The sequence below is a fragment of the Oryx dammah genome, unplaced genomic scaffold (genome assembly GCF_014754425.2).
Source record: "Oryx dammah isolate SB20612 unplaced genomic scaffold, SCBI_Odam_1.1 HiC_scaffold_14, whole genome shotgun sequence".
Taxonomy (NCBI): Eukaryota; Metazoa; Chordata; class Mammalia; order Artiodactyla; family Bovidae; genus Oryx; species Oryx dammah.
The window spans coordinates 40855073-40872839 of record NW_024070198.1 but is presented as its reverse complement, the minus strand read 5'-3'; the positions used below and the strand labels follow the sequence as shown (position 1 = coordinate 40872839).

General features: G+C 49.3%; 1 protein-coding gene across 27 annotated transcripts in view; it reads right to left on the bottom strand.

Annotated features, from left to right (window-relative positions):
• Positions 1–17767, bottom strand: part of TACC2 (transforming acidic coiled-coil containing protein 2) — a 227924-nt gene that overhangs the window by 40949 nt on the left and 169208 nt on the right. For all 27 annotated transcript variants that reach the window (XM_040254908.1, XM_040254916.1, XM_040254923.1 and 24 more), the window contains one exon: positions 5657–5793. In XM_040254908.1, the coding sequence (XP_040110842.1) occupies positions 5657–5793 (137 nt within the window). The remainder of the gene's footprint in view (positions 1–5656; positions 5794–17767) is intronic.

Genomic DNA, 17767 nt, shown 5'->3' with positions numbered 1-17767 from the left:
TTGGCTCCTCTTCCTGCCTTGGACACATAGTGCAGAGGGCACAGAAGGGCCAGGGAACACAGAGGATGCAGCGTTTCAAGTGGGCCTTGCGGGCAGCAGAAGGAGCCTCAGTGCTTCCCATCATTTCCAAAGCAAGGCCCACAGCTGCCAGCCTGCTTTCTCCCAGACTACTAGGCACATCCCAGCAGCCTTATGAAGCCCTTCAGATGTCAGGAGTTCTCCCCAAACCACGAAACACACAGCAGATACTCAGCTTAACCATCTGCTCACTCTTTTCCCCAGAAGAAAAGCTCTCTGACTGCCTAATGTGGCTTTCCTCTTTAGACATGACATACCATAATTAAATCACCATGGACCAGGAAATCGAATCTTGGTGCAGGGTTTCTAAGCCCCTGCACTGTGCCCATGTCAGGATGGTAAGTATTTTGTCTCAGTGTGTGTGGGGGGGGGGAGTTGGGGGAGATACTGTTCACTGTAGGATATCTAGAAGAATCTTTGGCTTCTGCCTACAAGATGCCTTTACCCTCCCCAACCCTGAACTGTGACAACCAAAAATGTGTCTGAAAGCCTTAGCTGATCAGTCGTGTCCAACTCTTTGCAACCCTATGGACTGTAGCCTGCCAGGCTCCTCTGTCCATGGGGATTCTCCAGGCAAGAATACTGGACTGAGTAACCTATCCCTTCTCCAGGGAATCTTTCCGACTGAGGGATCAAATCCGGATCTCCTGCATTGCAGGTGGATTCTTTTTACAGTCTGAACCAGCAGAGAAGCCCAAAAATGTGTGTCAGTTCAGTTCAGTCGCTCAGTCATATCTGACTCTTTGTGACTGCAACATGACAGGCTTCCCTGTCCATCGCCAACTCCTGGAGCTTGCTCAAACTCATGTCCATCGAGTCCATGATGCCATCCAAAATGTGTCAAAAATGTGTCTCACTCAGTTCAGCTCAGTTCAGTTTAGTCGCTCAGTTGTGTCAGACTCTGCAACCCCATAGACTGCAGCACACCAGGCTTCCCAGTCCATCACCAACTCCCGGAGCTTACTCAAACTCACGTCCATTGAGTTGGTGATGCCATCCAACCATCTCATCTTCTGTTGTCCCTGTCTAGAAATTGCCAAATGTCCCCCGGGGATGGGGCATCCCTGGTTGAGAACCACCGTCTTACTGTCTGGCAACCAGAGCAGGGTTGGGAGGGCCCTTCGGTTCTCTTCAGAAGAAGCCCTAGACCGGAGAAATGGGCCACTGCCACACGCAGGCCTTGATTTTCCAGAGCAGGTGTGGGCCAGTTGGATTCCCAGTAGCCCGCACTGGACTTCTAAATGCTCACACACCATATCAACACGAAGACAATGTATTCATTCATTCCTATATATCGGGGCCTCCCCAGTGGCTCAGTGGTAAAGAGTTGCCCTGCCAATTCAGGAGGTACAGGTTTGATCCCTGGGTTGGGAAGGTCCCCTGGAGAAGAAAATGGCAACCCACTCCAGTATTCTTGCCTGGGAAATCCTATGGACAGAGGAGCCCGGCAGGCTACAGTCTATGGGGTCAGACTGAGCACACACACACATTCCTATACATCAGATAATCTGGGTGCCTCCTATACGTCAGCCACTGGGAGGCATGCTGTGGACACAGAGGTAAAGAAGGTCAGGACCCCAGAGGGATCCACCCAACCAGGGCAGACCTGGACAGTGCTTGCCCTGGCTCCAGATTCTGGCTCACTCTGAGCACAAAGTCAGCCTCCTTGGTTCATGACGCTCAAAGGCTCACTAGGTGGTTCCCAGCTCGGGCCACTGGAACAAATCCACAGGCTGAATGAAGAGCTCTGGAGGCCGGAAGTCCAAGGTCAGGATGTCCCCAGTCCTCCTTGACTTGCCGACGGGCATCTTCTGTCTGTATCGCACACGTATTTGCTCAATATGAACTCACCTCCTGACATCTCCTCTCCCCCGACTGTCTTCAAAGGCCACATCACTTAGCCGCGCTGACCGCTTCTAACTGGAGCATTTCTGCCAGCTGTGCTGCGCGTCTCTCCCCTTCCCCCATCCCCTGTGAGCTCACCCTGGGCAGAGATCCATGGGTCCAGAGGCACAAAGGTGCTAACACAAGGCACCCTTGCCCTCAGACGCTTAGCTTCATCCAATATATCAAAAGGGAAATGGTGCCATACAGAGGGAGCCTAGCTCTACATCCTCCAAGTATATGAATAATAACCGATTGTAATTAATAAGGCCTTCCCTGGTGGCTCAGGGGTAAAGATCTGCCTGCAACGCAGGAGCCCCAGAAGATGTGGGTTCGATCCCTGGATTGGGAAGATCCCCAGGAGGAAGAAATAGCAACCTACTCCAGTATTCTTGCCTGGAGAATCCCATGGACAGAGGAACCACTGGGCTACATTTTATAGGGTTTACTCCCACATCTCACTGGAAAGCAGGTGATGAGATGCCCCACATATACAGGCTTAGAGCCCTGGGGATCCTTCCCTCATCCGAGCTGGGATGAAACGTGCAAATAATTTAGCACAGGTCTGGTACACAGTGGACGCTAAATGGAGCTATTGTTTAATTACAGGACATTTCATTACATCTTTCGGTGGCTAGTCCTGAGTTCGAATAATGCGGCCACCCTACAGCAACCAAGCGTCCTGATCACAGCAGCATGAGAAGTGGGAATGGAAAGGATCTCAGAGGACTCACGGGTGACTCTTTTCATTTTACAGATAAAAAAACTGGACTCAGGTAAGCCACATCCTGGCACAGCCCAGAAGAGCGGCAGACGCAAGGTGGCCACCAGGGTCTCAGCCCCCCTCCTCTCCCGTGGCACACAATCATGCAAAGCCCAAAATAAAGTGATGGATTACTTTGCAAAATGTAAGTTTCCAGGAGGAAAAATTATGTCCTTATTCATAGCCCAAGGTCTCGTCTATTATTTCCTGGGGTTCTCTTGGTACCTTTAGCAATGATGCAGGCACTTCACAGTGGCAAACCAAACTGCCCTTTCTCTCCTGCAGTTCCCAGAAGGATGCTTTCTTCTCCTCCACGGGCATGCACGGCCACCTCCCCACTCTGGGTAATGTCCCATGATGTCTACAGAAGGGACAAGCAGATCTTTCAAATGAATGTGGTAAATCAAACAGACTTCTGTGCAGGCCAAGCCAGGGGGCTTTTAGGCAGACACAATCCCAACCTTCACCGTCCTCACTGTATAACCCACATTTAGCCTCACTGTAGTCTTCCAAGGAGGAGAAGCAAAGTCGGACTCCAACCAGTGCAATCGAAAGTTCTGTGGGGCTGTGACTCATGGCCATGCATGCCTCCAACCCCTTCTGGCAGGGGGTCTCTCTTAATCCTCCATAATATTCACTCTTTCAGAAACTGCCATCTAAGCCAGGGGCGGGTATTGTGCTTGAGAGTGTGTGTGTATGTTAGAATGGAGATTGTTCATTGCTTTATTGAAAAAAGAAGTAGGCAGAAGGAACAAAGACAGGCTGAAGAAAAGAACGAGGGTTGCAAACCATCCCCAGAAGCGATCAGGACATAAAAAACCGGAAATCCCAGAGGACACACGCATGCTGGCGGCAGTGACCGCCCTTGGGAAGCCGTGTGATGCTCAAGGATGGACCACACTTTGTCTTGGGCCTTCATTCTCCTTCTAACATCCTTTCTAAGGTATCCCACACATGCAGAGTGTGAACTTATTACACCCATAAAAAAAGGATCATTTATTCTTAAGTGGATGTTTGATGTAAGGATTAAAATGTATTTGTCATTCAGCTGCTTTCCATTAAAACCTCAGGGTGAAAGTTCTATGATATTGTAGGAAATGGAATTTTTACATACTTTACTATATGCAAAAGACTCTCTGAGAACTATAAGCAGCCCTTCCTGCTTCTTCGCCACCTTAAAATCAAATAAATTTCAATCATCACCCTCTTAGAGCTTAGCACCTAGACTAATGGTGCAGAATCAGGTACTACTAACTGATAGCTGTCAAAAAAGGGAAACTATGAAGACTGCATTCATCAGATCCCAGCAAAGGTGTCTCTTCCTCTCCCCCCAGCACCAGGGAGCATATGTGCTTAGGAACAAAGCCCCAGGAGTATCTGCCTTTAATCAACAGCCAGGCTGAAGCCAGAGCAGATGGAATGGATTCCACCTATTTCTTTCTAAGACCAACATCAAGGTCAAAATGGCCTTTTATCTTGCCATTCACCTGGCTCCTGGCTAGGGCAGGAGTACAAATGGACACTGGCCCCCTCCTCCATTCCCCAGCCTCCATCCCTCACCTGGGGCAGCCTCTAAGCACAGGTGCGTGGACATCCACTTGTATGTCCCAGCCCCGGCCTTGGTTCCTTCTCGGCTAAAGGGTGTAAACATGGGCACAGTCAGCTTCGGGAAGATGGGACAGAAGAAGGAGCCTGGGTGGGCCCAGGAAGCGGGTGCTCCCAGGTATCCAGGACATGGTCCGGGGGAGCTCAGCGCTACAGACTTATCTTACTGCCAGGGCTGCGGCCGAGAAAGGCCAGAGTGGGGGCCTCTGAACTTCAGGGTCCAGAGGAGGCTGTCCAGCTCTGGAGACGGCACCACCTGGCCCCCTAACTGGCCTAAGGGGGCCATTTCTGAGCCACGTGGTCTCTTGACCAGCCTGTGTGGACATTTCTGGGACCACCTGGCCCCCAACCAGCTCGTGGGGTCATTTCCAGCAACCTCCATCTCTTTCCAGGCCTCATGTGAAACTCTGATGCTCGAGGTGGTCCTACGCCTGCTGTTGTCACTGGAGGATACACACAGATGACAGCAGTCAGGTGGGCAGGTTGGAGGCTGGGGCCCGAGATCTGTCCTGTCCTCCCCCATCCCCACCCCCGGTGATCACTGCATCTGAAAGGTCTTTAAGTCACACTAGTGGAGAATGGATGTGGGGAAGTGATAGGAAATCTGGATAGTCTGAAGTTCATGAGGAATAAAGGAGTCACCCCTGCACAGATTCAACCCGCCCATCACTTTCTCTTCTTGCCCATTTACTAATTATCATCCCTAAGCCCACGTGGCCTTCTGTTGTTCAGTCACTCAGTCGTGTCCAGCTCTTTGTGACCCCAAGGATTGCAGCACGCCAGGCTTCCCTGTCTCTCACCACCTCCCAGAGTTTGCTCTAACTCATGTCCATTGAGTCAGTGATGTCATCCAACCATCTCATCCTCTGTCTTTCACTTCTCCTCTCGCCTGTGTCCTTTAATAAAAATGCAGGTCACATGGGTAACCAGAACCAGTGCTCTTATGGGAGCCAGGGGCCAGATATTAGAATCCAAGATTGCACCAGAAAATTCCAAGACCCCACTGTCCCATACAAACCCAGCTCTGGGGGTTGGCTGAAAGGCACCCAGAGTTAAATGCACTATTTCTTCAGAGACCACCTCTAAACTTCTGCAAAGCAAACACAAAATAACCCACCATACTCCTGCACCCTTAGTTTTTACCACATAAAACAAAGCCCAGCGCTGAGAGGCCCAGAGGCTGGGGAGGACCTAAAGAGCTCCAGCGACAGTCCCCGGGGGTGGGCGGCCTCCTCCAGCTGGGTCCCCAGAGGAGCCGCTGTGAGTGTCCCCGGGGACAGTAGGGCTGCTCCCACGCCACCCCAGGGGTGCTGGGCCCTTGGTTACCTGGTTCTTCCAGGGGAGCCTGCACGCTGACCTCAGGTTCTGCAATGACTTCGGGGGGTGGTGGGGGTGGGGCTGGTGGAGCTTTGACGGGGGTCGTGGACTCCGGAGTCTCAAATGCTTCTTCAGAGTCAGAACTCCTGATGGAGAGAGACAGGGAGAAGCACAGGTTAGACAGGGGCCAGGGCTGTATTTGCTCCAAGGGACCGGTGCTGAGGAGCAATGCACGGCCTAATGACCCCTCCCGGGACCACTGCAGCCAGGCCCGCGGCCCAATTAAATGGTCCAGGGCCAGCCTTGAAGCAGCGTGCTCCCCAGGAGTGAATCTCATTATCACCAGCTTTGGACCCAAATGACACAGTCTTTGAACTCAGCTCTACTCGAAATACACATTTCTGACCTCAGTGGCAATACAACAGTAGAATCCTCTGATCGACTCTGGCACGTGTTACTTGGCATCAATTCAGTCAAACCAATAGGAAAGCATTCCCAGGGACACTTGGCAATGCTGTGGTTCCAACGCATTCCAAGGACCCTCACCCCATGAAGTGGAATCTCATTCGGCCCCTTCCCCTCACCCCACCACTCTCTCCCACTGCCGTTCCTTCCCCAGCGCATCACATAACTTGTCATTATAGATGTATTCACTTTCTAATCATGTTAATTATATTTCTCCTCGACTGAGCTGAAAAGGCCAAGAGGGCAGCCTTTTTTGTTTTGTGTTTTTTTATCACTGCCTCCCCGAGTCCAGACCAGGAGGCAGTGAATAAACATCTGTTAAGTCAATGAAGGAAGGCATGAAAGCTGGCAAGTCAGTGGAGCATGTGTCAGACTAAAGCTCAAAGCACAGCCTGCTGATCCTAGCAGTATGAAAATCGCCCTTGCTGGTCTGCGGTGATGTCCGCTCTCAAAGAAGATTCTTCACCCAGAGAAAGACCCCAAAACCCCACCCAGAGGAATGCCCGCCTTTCCACCCTGTAACAAGGGGAAGGGCCTCACAAAGCTAAAAAAGCCTTATCCTGGCTTGAAAATCAAGGGCAGGCAGCCCTTCTCATCACCCTGCTTCCACTAGGGACTCAATTTCGAGCCAGAAAGGATGAGGCATCCCCAGATCACTGAGCCAGGCATGTGTCCTCAGGTTGGAGGGCAGCTCCTTATGGGCTCAGATTGTGGAGGGGTCTGTGGTGCCAGCTTCAGCTCGCTTTGAGGATCAGCAGCATCACCCGGGCTCACTCCCATCTCAGGATATTTTAAGTTGACCAAAATGCCATTTATTTATTTGCAACAAGGAAGGTAACTATCACGACGGTGGATACTTAGGGTTGCTGCTGGCACAAGCGACCCAGCAGGCAATTTGGCAGAAGATATACAATCAGAGAGCGATGCATCAGGTACATGTGGACGCTGAAATGCTCATAGAGCTGAACATCCACAAGGATCAAAGGACCAGTGTCCTCCCCAGAAGTCAGCAGCTTCTAAAGACCGTCTGCCAGCCAGCAGAGAGCATCACAACCAACCAATCCCTCCTCAGTCAGCCAGGGCAGGAGAAAAAGAGCCATTTGGTGAGTCTCCTCCAGAAAATCTCCATCGAGGTTTTTTACAACTTGTGTGTCAGAGACTCACTTTATCGGAGCCAAAGATTCCCCACTCCCATCCTTCCAAGGACCCTGGCTCCTGCAACCAGCCACATAGCTCTCCAGGGACACAAAGAGGTGAAGAGAAATATCAGAGCTGGACTCGACGGAATCCAATGAGCTGAAGCCTGTTTACTATCAAATTTCACAAGACTTAATTTATACAAATGCAACAGGGGCCATACCAACTTTTACAAACACACATTAATATTAAACGTAGCTTTCATCTGGGGTGGCGGGGTGGGGTGGGGGGCGGGGCGGGATTTAAGATCCATGCCTGGACAACCACAGATCTAGGTAGCTGAACTTTTGCAGAATCTTTTTACTGGCATGAAAAACACAAGGAAGTCATGCAACCAAGCATCAAAGACGAACAGTAGTTTAGATCTGCCTGGTGGGCTCTGGGTGTAGACCTGGCCCCCAGCTTTGCACGCATCCGCAGCAATGTTGAAGAGACTCACACAGACAACTTGCCTCTTTCCTCGGTTTCCATGAAGGACCCGCAGACCCGAATCCCTGCTGCCGGTTACCGTCGTCCACATCCACCGGGCCCATTCCACCGGGGGCCATGTCCACCAGGACGCCAAAGCCATTTTCGCTGAAGAAGAGCTTCTGTCCCCAAACTTCTACCCCTAATTCCTTTGCTGAAACGTCTGGGTTCTGAATCTCTTTACGATGCCACAAGAAACTTAGCCGCTGCACCACCAGGCAGGGATGCTCTGAGCTTCCCCAGAGCCCAGCAGAGATGCAGAGGGAGCTCTTCCCGCAGCTTCTGCATCCCCAGGCTCCAGCGATGTGTGGCTTCAGAGCACAAAGGGCCCCTGATCTTTCCCAGCAGCATAAGCAAGCGACAGGGAGGGCCGGACGCTCGTGAATTCAAGCTGCAGAATTCCAATGAGGTCTCCCCAGCTCGCAGCTGCCCAGCATGCACACCTGCTCAGAGAGCACCACTATTCACCAGGGCCCCGTGTGGGAGGCAGTGTCAGGGGAGGGCAAGGGTACACCAGGCCCCTTGTGAGGCTCCTCGCCTTGTTTACTACGAACCTTTTCTGCATCAGAACACCAGAGGCTACCAGGGACCCCTACAGTGGCATTCACTTCCAGCACCACGCGCTGTTTTCATATTTTCACACCCTCCCCCAGGAGTGGAGAGCAAGTTAATTAGAGGAGGTGGACGGCAGCTTTTTTAATTAGCTCTTTTCTCCCTATTCGGCTTCTCAGAGGGGGCTCAGAAACATTCCCAAGAGCGGGGATTTCTGCAGTCCACCCACAAAGAGCCTGGACATAAACATAAAGCAGTATTCCAGAGTCTCAGTGCATGAAAGCAGCTTTCCTTGGCTGTGCAATTATTTTTTTTCCTACAAGAAGAACTGAAAGTACAGGAAATTATTCTGCAAAGGCACCACACGTTTTTAAAATGAAAAAGCAAGTAAGTTAATTTACCAAGAAGCTGTGTCAGAAAGAGAAATGTGCCATTACAGTCCACTAAAATGACTAAATTACAGAGAAATGTATTTACCAGGATATGCAAATACTAGGTTCTCCATAAGTAAATATGTAAATGAATGCAAATATAATAAGGTATATGCACTTCCAAAGTGTAAAGGTGTACCTCTTAATGGCCGGGCATGAAATATAATGACTTTAATTCCCAGCATAAAGAGCATTCTAATAGCTACCATATGTTGAACTTTTTTGTTACATATCAAGCACCGGACTAAGCCATTTGCACATTTCTCTATAAGCTACAAAATATCCCCCTACTGGAGAGCAGGCCCATTCTGCAGATGACACAGCTTAGAGAGGCACACTGCTTAGCCCAAGGCTACCTCATTAGTAAACTAGGGAAGTGCAGGGCTCAAATCTAGAAATGTCTGCCTCTAAAATCTGTGCTGTCTTACTACTACATCAGTGGCTTCTAAACCTTTCCAGCAACAAAACTATTTTTCTAAATGCATCTTATGCGAATTTCCTATGCACAGAGAAAAGTAGTATTTCACTCTCTTTATAAGGTCATTGTATGATATATTCTTATAAAGTCTATAGCCTTTCCTTTCCCTTCTCCAGGGCATCTTTCCAACCCTGGGATCAAACCCAGGTCTCCCCCATTGCAGGCAGATTCTTTACCAGTTGAGCCACCCAGGGAAGCCCAAGAATACTGGAGTGGGTAGCCTATCCCTTCTCCAGCAGATCTTCCCAACCCAGGAATCAAACCGGGGTCTCCTGCATAGCAGGCGGATTCTTTACCAGCTGAGCTACCAGGGAAGTCCATCACTGAGAACAATTAAGCTATTTTTATGAACTTAAACAATCTGACCCTGGGGGGTGAGGATGCCAACTGCAGCACTGAGCCTGTTGATTTCTAGAAGTCCTGATGAGCAACCACGAACAGCACCTGTTCTGAACAGCCTGTCCTGTGACCATGGGACATTCTTTAATAAGGCAGTCAGGACAGGAGAGCTACCTAACTGGGCAAAACCAAATTAATCTATCAGCACAAGGCCATATGCTGGTGGCAGGCGACACACACAGCGTGTGTGTACAGAGAAGGGGAGACGGAAATGCTTAACTACGGGCGTAGACTGTGCTGCCCGCTGAAACCTGAGTCTGCCAGGCTCCCTAGTGTGCTTGCAAAGTTTAAAAATACTTCCTCAAATATTTTTCTCAGATTTTGCAAAGTCTCTATAGGACCTAAAGCCCCACCAAGCACACTATGGAAACCTCCTCCACACAATGAGGAATCCAGACCCTTCATAGATGGCACCTTGCATCAAAACAAGAGTATTTTATCTTCGTTTGGGGTTTTTTTGGGGGGAAGGCGTTGCCTTTATTAACTTTTACTTTGTATTGGGGTATAGCTGGTTAACAATGTTGTGGTAGTTGCAGGTGAACAGTGAAGGGGCTCAGCCATACATACACATGTATCCATTCTCCCCCAAACTCCCCTCCCATCCAGGCGAAAGAGAGTATTTTATGGCAACTCTCCCCAAAGCAAGACAGTTTAGCCAGCAAAATGCAGAACCCTGAGGCCTATCAACCTATATTTTTGGTTTGGTTTAAACACATTACGTTTTATTTCTGTAAACGACAATAGTGAAGGCGTATAAGATCAACATCCACATAATAATAATGTAACACAATATAACAAAGTTATATCATATAGACATAGAAGTTAGTATAATACAATACTTGGCTTCCCTGGTGGCTTAGATGGTAAAGAATCTGCCTGCAATGTACAAGACCCAGGTTCGATCCCTGGGTTGGGAAGATCCCCAGAGAAGGGAATGGCATACACATGCATACGTATAAACACACATATATGTGTGAATATGTGTATTTACATATAAAATATTGGAACCTTTTAATAAAGAACTATAAATGCCATCTTCCAGCATATCATTAAATGGCTTGTTGTTCACGCTCTGTCGTACCCAATTCTTTGCAACCCCATGGACTGCGGCACACCAGGCTTCCCTGTCCTTCACCATCTCCCAGAGTTTGCCCAGACTCACACCCATTGAGTCAATGATGCCATCCATGTATCTTATCCTCTGTTGTCCCCTTCTCCTCCTGCCCTCAATCTTTCACATTTTGCTTAAGTTCTACTACAGATCATTCAAGGGTTCAGAAGAATAAATTTCAGAGAACATAGAATCTTTCACCTTCAAAGCGGGAAGAAAATTTAGAGACTATTTCCTACTTCAATACACTCATCATATCTTTTTATGCAGGTGAGGAAACTTAGGCCTGGAGAGCTGAAGTGCTTCCCAAGGCCTATTCCTGGCAGGTCTTCCATGGAACTGGGCTTGCCTGCATGAAACTGCTGCCAAATAAGAGCTTTAGTTCTAAATATAACTAATATAATTAATATAATATAATTAATGCCCCTCCTGTTCCAGAAATCTAAAATTAACAACGGCACCCCACTCCAGTACCTTTGCCTGGAAAATCCCATGGACAGAGGAGCCGGTAGGCTACAGTCCATGGGGTTGCAAAGAGTCAGACACGACTGAGAGACTTCACTTTCACTTTCACTTTACAGGATATCAGATAGTGATTATCAAAATGCAGTTTGAGCTTAAGGATGGCTAGAGGAAAGGGGGGGTTCCACATGTGAATCAACCCCTCACATGCAGAGCAGCTCCTCAGAACTCCAGTTTGCACTTCTCACCATGAAAGCGATCCGGCGCTGTAAGTTCTTGCCACCACCCACCAAGAGGGAAAGGACACAGTGCAGACACTGAGAGGTGGGGGTCTTCCCAGGACACGAGCCCCAGCCTCTGAGCTCCTGGGGAGACCACCTGAGCAAGAAGTGTGAGCGCTCCTTCTGGTAGCCCTCCCCCTTGAAGACAAACCCAGAGTGTGGGCCCAAAGCCCAGCCAGGGAGGAGAGCTCACGTCCTCCGGGCCAGAAGACCATCTGCCATCCCAGAGACAGAGGGAGACCTTCCAGGAAGGAACCCGGGCTCTCGGCGCATCAGACCACTTCATTCATCTCTGCACCTCGTGTAAGAATCTGATGCGTTTGTGAGTGAGCAGATATCTTAGAAACTGCTGTGCCCTAAATTCTATTCATCAGAATATTCCGCTGTGACAACCTTGTCAAGAAACTCTGTCTCTGCCCCAGTGTGCATGCACGAGCGCATGCGCACACACATGCACACACACTCTTCCCTCCTGCTTAAAACAACTTGGCCACACTGGTCAGTTTTTTTCAGGCTGATGGAAAAGCGTCTGTCGCTTTAATTTCCCCATCCTGGATACAGAAACAGGATTTTGCTCAGCAACGTGACTCCTCAATAAATCAGTGAAGGGAGACTGTGATTTCAACACAGTCAAAGGCTGAGGTGCTCCTTGGTCTGTCAGGTGACCGAGGAGCCAACAGTCAGGTGCTGTCTCCCGTGAACACAGCCCCCAAGCGTCCTGGCCAGGCAGCTAGGATCTTCCAGCCTGACGCTCTAGGCAAAGTCCCACTGATGCCGACACCCGCACCCTAAGATTCCCAGCACCTAACATGCGTCGGGTTATAAGGCAGATGCATTTTCAGATTCAAGCAGCTTTCGTTTGGTGGTTACGAAGAGCTGTCAGCAGGGTTCCCAGGAGTATCAACGCACTGGCTACAAGGGAAATACAATCACAAAGGGGAAGAGTATCCTCAGAGACAGAGGAGTCCCGCAGACCTGGTGATGGCCAGTTGTGAACTGACTAAAGTAAGAAACAGGAACCCGCTAGATAACTAAAGCAACAGTGGAATTTATTAAAAGGCTACGGTGGCTGAGGAGTCAGATTTGAAGAGACAGGACTAAGCATCCAACTGGCCCGCCTTGGGTCGTATGTTCATCATTCAGCTAGAAGAAGGTGTGAGTGCTGAGTGCTCGGTCACTAAGTTGTGTCTGACTCTTGCTACCCATGGACTGTAGCCCGCCAGGCTCCTCCATCCATGGGATTATCCAAGCAAGAATACTGGAGTGGGTTGCCATTTCCTCCTCCTGGGGATCTTCATGACCCAGGGATCAAACTCGCATTTACTGCGTCTCCTGCACTGGTAGGCAGATTCTTTACCACTTAGCCACCTGGGGAAGCCCAGAAAAGGGTGAGGAACCCTAATAAATAAGCAACTCATAACACTCCCTGGAGAAAGAAATGGGAACCCATTCTAGTAGTCTTGCCTGGAGAATCCCACGGACAGAGGAGTCTGGTGGGCTATAGTCCATGGGGTTGTAAAAGAGTCAGACATGACTTAGCACAATCCAGACTCAATGGAATGGGGGAGACAGACTGTCCCCCAAAGAAATCAGCAGTTGGAATGAATGGAACGAAGTCCACAAGCTCTCACTACACTATAACTATGTCACTTGCTGTAACTGAGTCAGCTTAGACAAGTCACTTGACCTCCCAAGCCCTTGGATTGTTGCCCAGTAAGTGGGAATAAAAACGGTGAGGATACTGCTCTCCACCTTATTACTGCAGCTCGGATTCTTTATTTTTAATCTTTATTCATTTATTTGGCTGCACCGTGTCTTAGTTGTGGCATGTGGGATCGAGTTCTCTGACCAGGAATCAAGCCTGGGCTGGGAGCTCGGATCCTTAGCCACTGGACCAGCAGGGATGTCCCTGCAGCTCCGGCTCTGCCCTTGGCATCCAAGCATTAGAAATTCTGGGAAATGTGATTTGCTAGCTAGTTAAGACTCCCATCTGGTCAAAGCTCCTGAGTTAGGCATGAAAGAGAATCTGGAGGCCACACGCAGTGTGGGAGGGCCGCCCTGCCAGGTGGTCCGCGGACACAAGTGTATCCAGGAGAAGCAGCCACACCGAGCTGGACTTCACCCTTCCCTTGAGGGGCACACACCCACTTCGCCAGGGACGGGGAGAAGGCTTGGGGTGGCACTGTGCACATGTGTCTGTGTACACAGGTGCCCAATGAACCCTGCTACCCCTCCCCCCCACACACACAACGCAAGTTTTGAAACTGACTTAACTGTAATGACACCAAGTACTTAGCAAAGGGGAAGGGACTCTCAGTGGCCTCAATCCCCACTGCAGGTAGTAAAGAATCAACCCTGAACGGGCTCTGGGCTCTTGGTGCCCCAGATTTGTAACTGGATCGTGTTGTTCCTTCCTGGAGAAAGGCCAGACTGACTCACGCCTTAGGAAAAATAGAGGGAGAAGGGACTCAGGCAGTCCTTTTATGTTCTTGCTTTCATACACTGGTAGTCCTGAAATCCCATCTTTGTAGCCTAACTCGTTGCTTGAGTAACCTAAATTAGCATCTGTAAGTTCAGATTCTCAAAAAAATCTAACTGGAAATAAGACATTTATGGTGATGGAAGTCGCTCAGTCGTGTCCGACTCTTTGTGACCCCATAGATTGTAGCCTGCCAGGCTCCTCTGTCCGTGGAATTCTCCAGGCAAGAATACTGGAGTGGGTTGCCATTCCCTTCTCCAAAGACATTTATGGATGCTAGTGAAAAAAAAAAAAAAGACTGTAAAAGACACAAGTAGGCGCTTCTGATGGGCTGTCATTTAAAAGTCCTTCTCTTCTCTCTAGCGAGAACTATAGAACACCCTACCTAGTGAGAAGCCACTCAACACGCAGGCAGTATCTTCAGCTGGCCAAGAGACAGCTAGCTTCCAAGAAAATACAAAAATGTCTCTGCTCAACCAAGTCATATGACCCAGAGCTTGCACTAAAGCTCCTGCACTCAGAGAAACCTCTTTTGGTCTTGTTCAACAATACACTTAGCTTTCTTTCATATACTATTCCAACAGGTTGGTGTTATGGACTGAATGTGCGTGTCTCTCCAAATTCACATCAAAACTTCATCCTCGACGTGACGGTATTAGGAGCTGTGGTCCTTAGCAGGTGACCAGGACATGCAGGTGGAACCCTCAGGAATGGGATTAGTACCCTTATAAAAGACCCCAGAGAGCTCCCAGCCCCTTCTGCCATGTGAGGATTCAGTAAGAAGACATCCAGACACCAAATCTGTTCATGCCTTGAGCGTGGACTTTCCAGCTCCAGAACTGTAACATTTGCTGCTTAAGCCCATGAGCCTATGGTAATTTTTACAGCAGCCCAAACAAAGACAATTCAATAATCTGGTTTCTGAAATCAAACCACATTAGAAGACAAAGGGTGCTGTTAAAAACAGGCAGATAAATAACATCTATAAAGAATAAGTGAAAAAAAGAGACAGAACAACGATAGGAGAGGATGTAAAAACTCAAAAAGAGCAGTCAAGTCTGGTCAACCACTAGGACTTCCGCCAGCACCTGGCAAGTATTAATAACAGACCCTCCCTCAGAACCACATGCTGTTTACATGTACAGTCAGGAAAACTGCAAGCTAAATAATTAGTAGAAAAAGATAGCAGATTAAGGAATGTATGTACAGTATGAGCTTATTTTGGATACAACAATTATATATAAACATAACAAATACACATAAACACATATGCATATTTAATACCTCTCTACCGATCCACCAGGGGTTCCCTGGTGGCTAAGACGGTAAAGAGTCTGCCTGCAGCGCAGGAGACCTGGGTTCAATCCCTGGGTCCAGAAGATCCCCTGGAGAAGGAAATGGCAAACCACTCCAGTACTCTTGCCTGGAAAATCCCATGGACGGAGGAGCGTGGCAGGCTACAGCCCATGGGGTCCCAAAGAGTCAGACAAGACTGAGTGGCTTCACTCACTACACACCTATGCAGAGACAAATATACACACATGCAGGCAACATGTACACAGGAGTCCTGGGTCGGGAAGATCCCTGGGAGAAGGGAAAGGCTACCCCACTCCAGTATTCTGGCCTGGAGAATTCCATGGACTGTACAGTCCATGGGGTCGTGAAGAGTTGGACAAGACTGAGCCACTTTCAAGGCTAGGCAACATATATGTGTTGTGATTGTAATCAGAAAAAGATATTGAAACAGGAGGACACGTTTGGCTGGGTACAGGGGAAGATGCAGGCCTGAACAGGGTGGAGCCCAACCCAGCTGCTGGGAACACCTGGGATCTTTCCAGACCTGTCTGGCTTATTCTCCCAGATCTCATTCTGGTCCAGGACACAAGGAATAGAACACAGCTGGGGTCTGATTAGCTGGATTATGTCCAGGTGACAGTGGTAGAAGGGAAGGAGCTGACAAGGAGCCTGGACAAAGCAGAAGGGCAGCTAGAAGGCAGCACCCCGCCCACCCCACCCCCACTGCACGGTTCAGGGCGGACACGCCCACCTGGGGGCAAGCCCCCTGGGGGCTCCACCCTCAGGGGTGCCGTGGGGCCACAGTCCAGGTCCTCTCACAGCCTGAAAGAAGCACCCATCCTTCCACCCTCACCTTCTGCACTCAACAAGCATTCTTCTGCTAACAAGGTGGTCTTCCAGGCAGGTACCTGGGTCCCAGGATGGGGATGCCCCCACCAGGGACTCCGAGGCCCAGGCTGCTCATCTCAGCCAATACTGTGCAATTAGTACCTCGGAATGTCCTTACCCACCCTCTCATGTGATCCTCACAACAGGGCAGGCATGTGAATTTCACTCCATGACAATTTCAGCAGGACCCGTCAGGTGCTGGGCACCTGGGCAGCTGAGTCAGATCAGCTTCCCACTCTCAAGAAGCACGCTTCTTCCCACTCGCAAGGCTCAGTGACCCGTCAAAGGCTCCAGCACGTGTCCTCCATCTCTCACCCTAACCCAGGAGCCATCCTCCACATCCTAGAGGCTCCTGGACATCGACAGGCTGCGCTCCTCACTTGCAAATCAGTCCCTGGTACACTTGGATGCTGTCGGTTTCCCAGGGCATGCTCACTTCCAAGGTGACCGATGAAACGGAGTTTCTGCATCTGGATCCATAACCGGCCACCGGGGCAGCCAGCCAGGCCAGCCTGGGCCCCCTGCCTCTGCACACCCTCTCCCTTTGCTTTCGTTTGTTGTTTAGTTGCTAAGTCATGCCCGACTCTTTTACAATCCCGTGTTCTGTCCGTGGGATTTTTCAAGCAAGAAGACTGGGATGGGTTGCCATTTCCTTCTTCACCCCTTCCTTTTGGCCATACCTTAATTCCCTCCCTCATTCAACCAGTGAGTGTCTAAGCTTAAGGTTCTGGGAACGTACAGGGAGTGAGAGGGGAGGTCATGGGCCACCCAGACCTCTGGGGTCAGGAAAGTGGCCTCTGCCGGAGAGCAGAACAGTGACCCTGAGTGAGGCATGTAGAGACCCTGAGGTTCTGACAACTTAGTACGTGCCTCCAGAAGTGGTTTGGGTTTTGCTGTATTTCTTTTATCTGAACAAATATGTTCCACAGTCGCTTTCTGCTAAGCAGAAAGATGCTTTCTGCAGAAAACCTCTTCCCCAGCTCTGCGAAATGAAGGATAACTTGTGGTCCTCTGTGGGTCTCGATGAGCCTCAGTCATGATGCTGCACACAGAAACGGATGCACACACCTGGACTCAGCGTGGAGTGGCCAGAATACTTAGGTAAAAAGTCGGACGTTTTAAAAGTGTTAAAAGCTCACTTTTTACCACTGTCTGCAAACAGTGCTTCTGTACAATAAAGAGAGAGGAGGACTTCAATCTTTTGTCCCTTTCTTTCCCATCTCTTTACATGATAAAAAGGAGAAAGAACAGCTTGTAAACAGCATGCCAGTTGCAGAGAATAAGTAGTGTTCAACGCCTTGAAAATGTGCTTTTCCCTTGAGGCACTGCCTGTCTCAGTTTATTGTCACGCCCTGTTCACTCATACATAATGCAGCGACACCAATCCAGTCTTTGACCCACTTATTAAAAATTCTGAACTGATGAAATCTAAATGAAAGCACTTTCTTCGTGTATAATATACGAACTTATGATTCTTATCATTTCGTAAATACACACAGCAGAACACGCACCGAATATAAAAAATGAGATCAACAGATTTGGTTCCAAAATTCCTGCTCTGCCACCTGTTAAACACTCAGGACAGTTTCCACAACATTTCCGGGGCCTCAGCC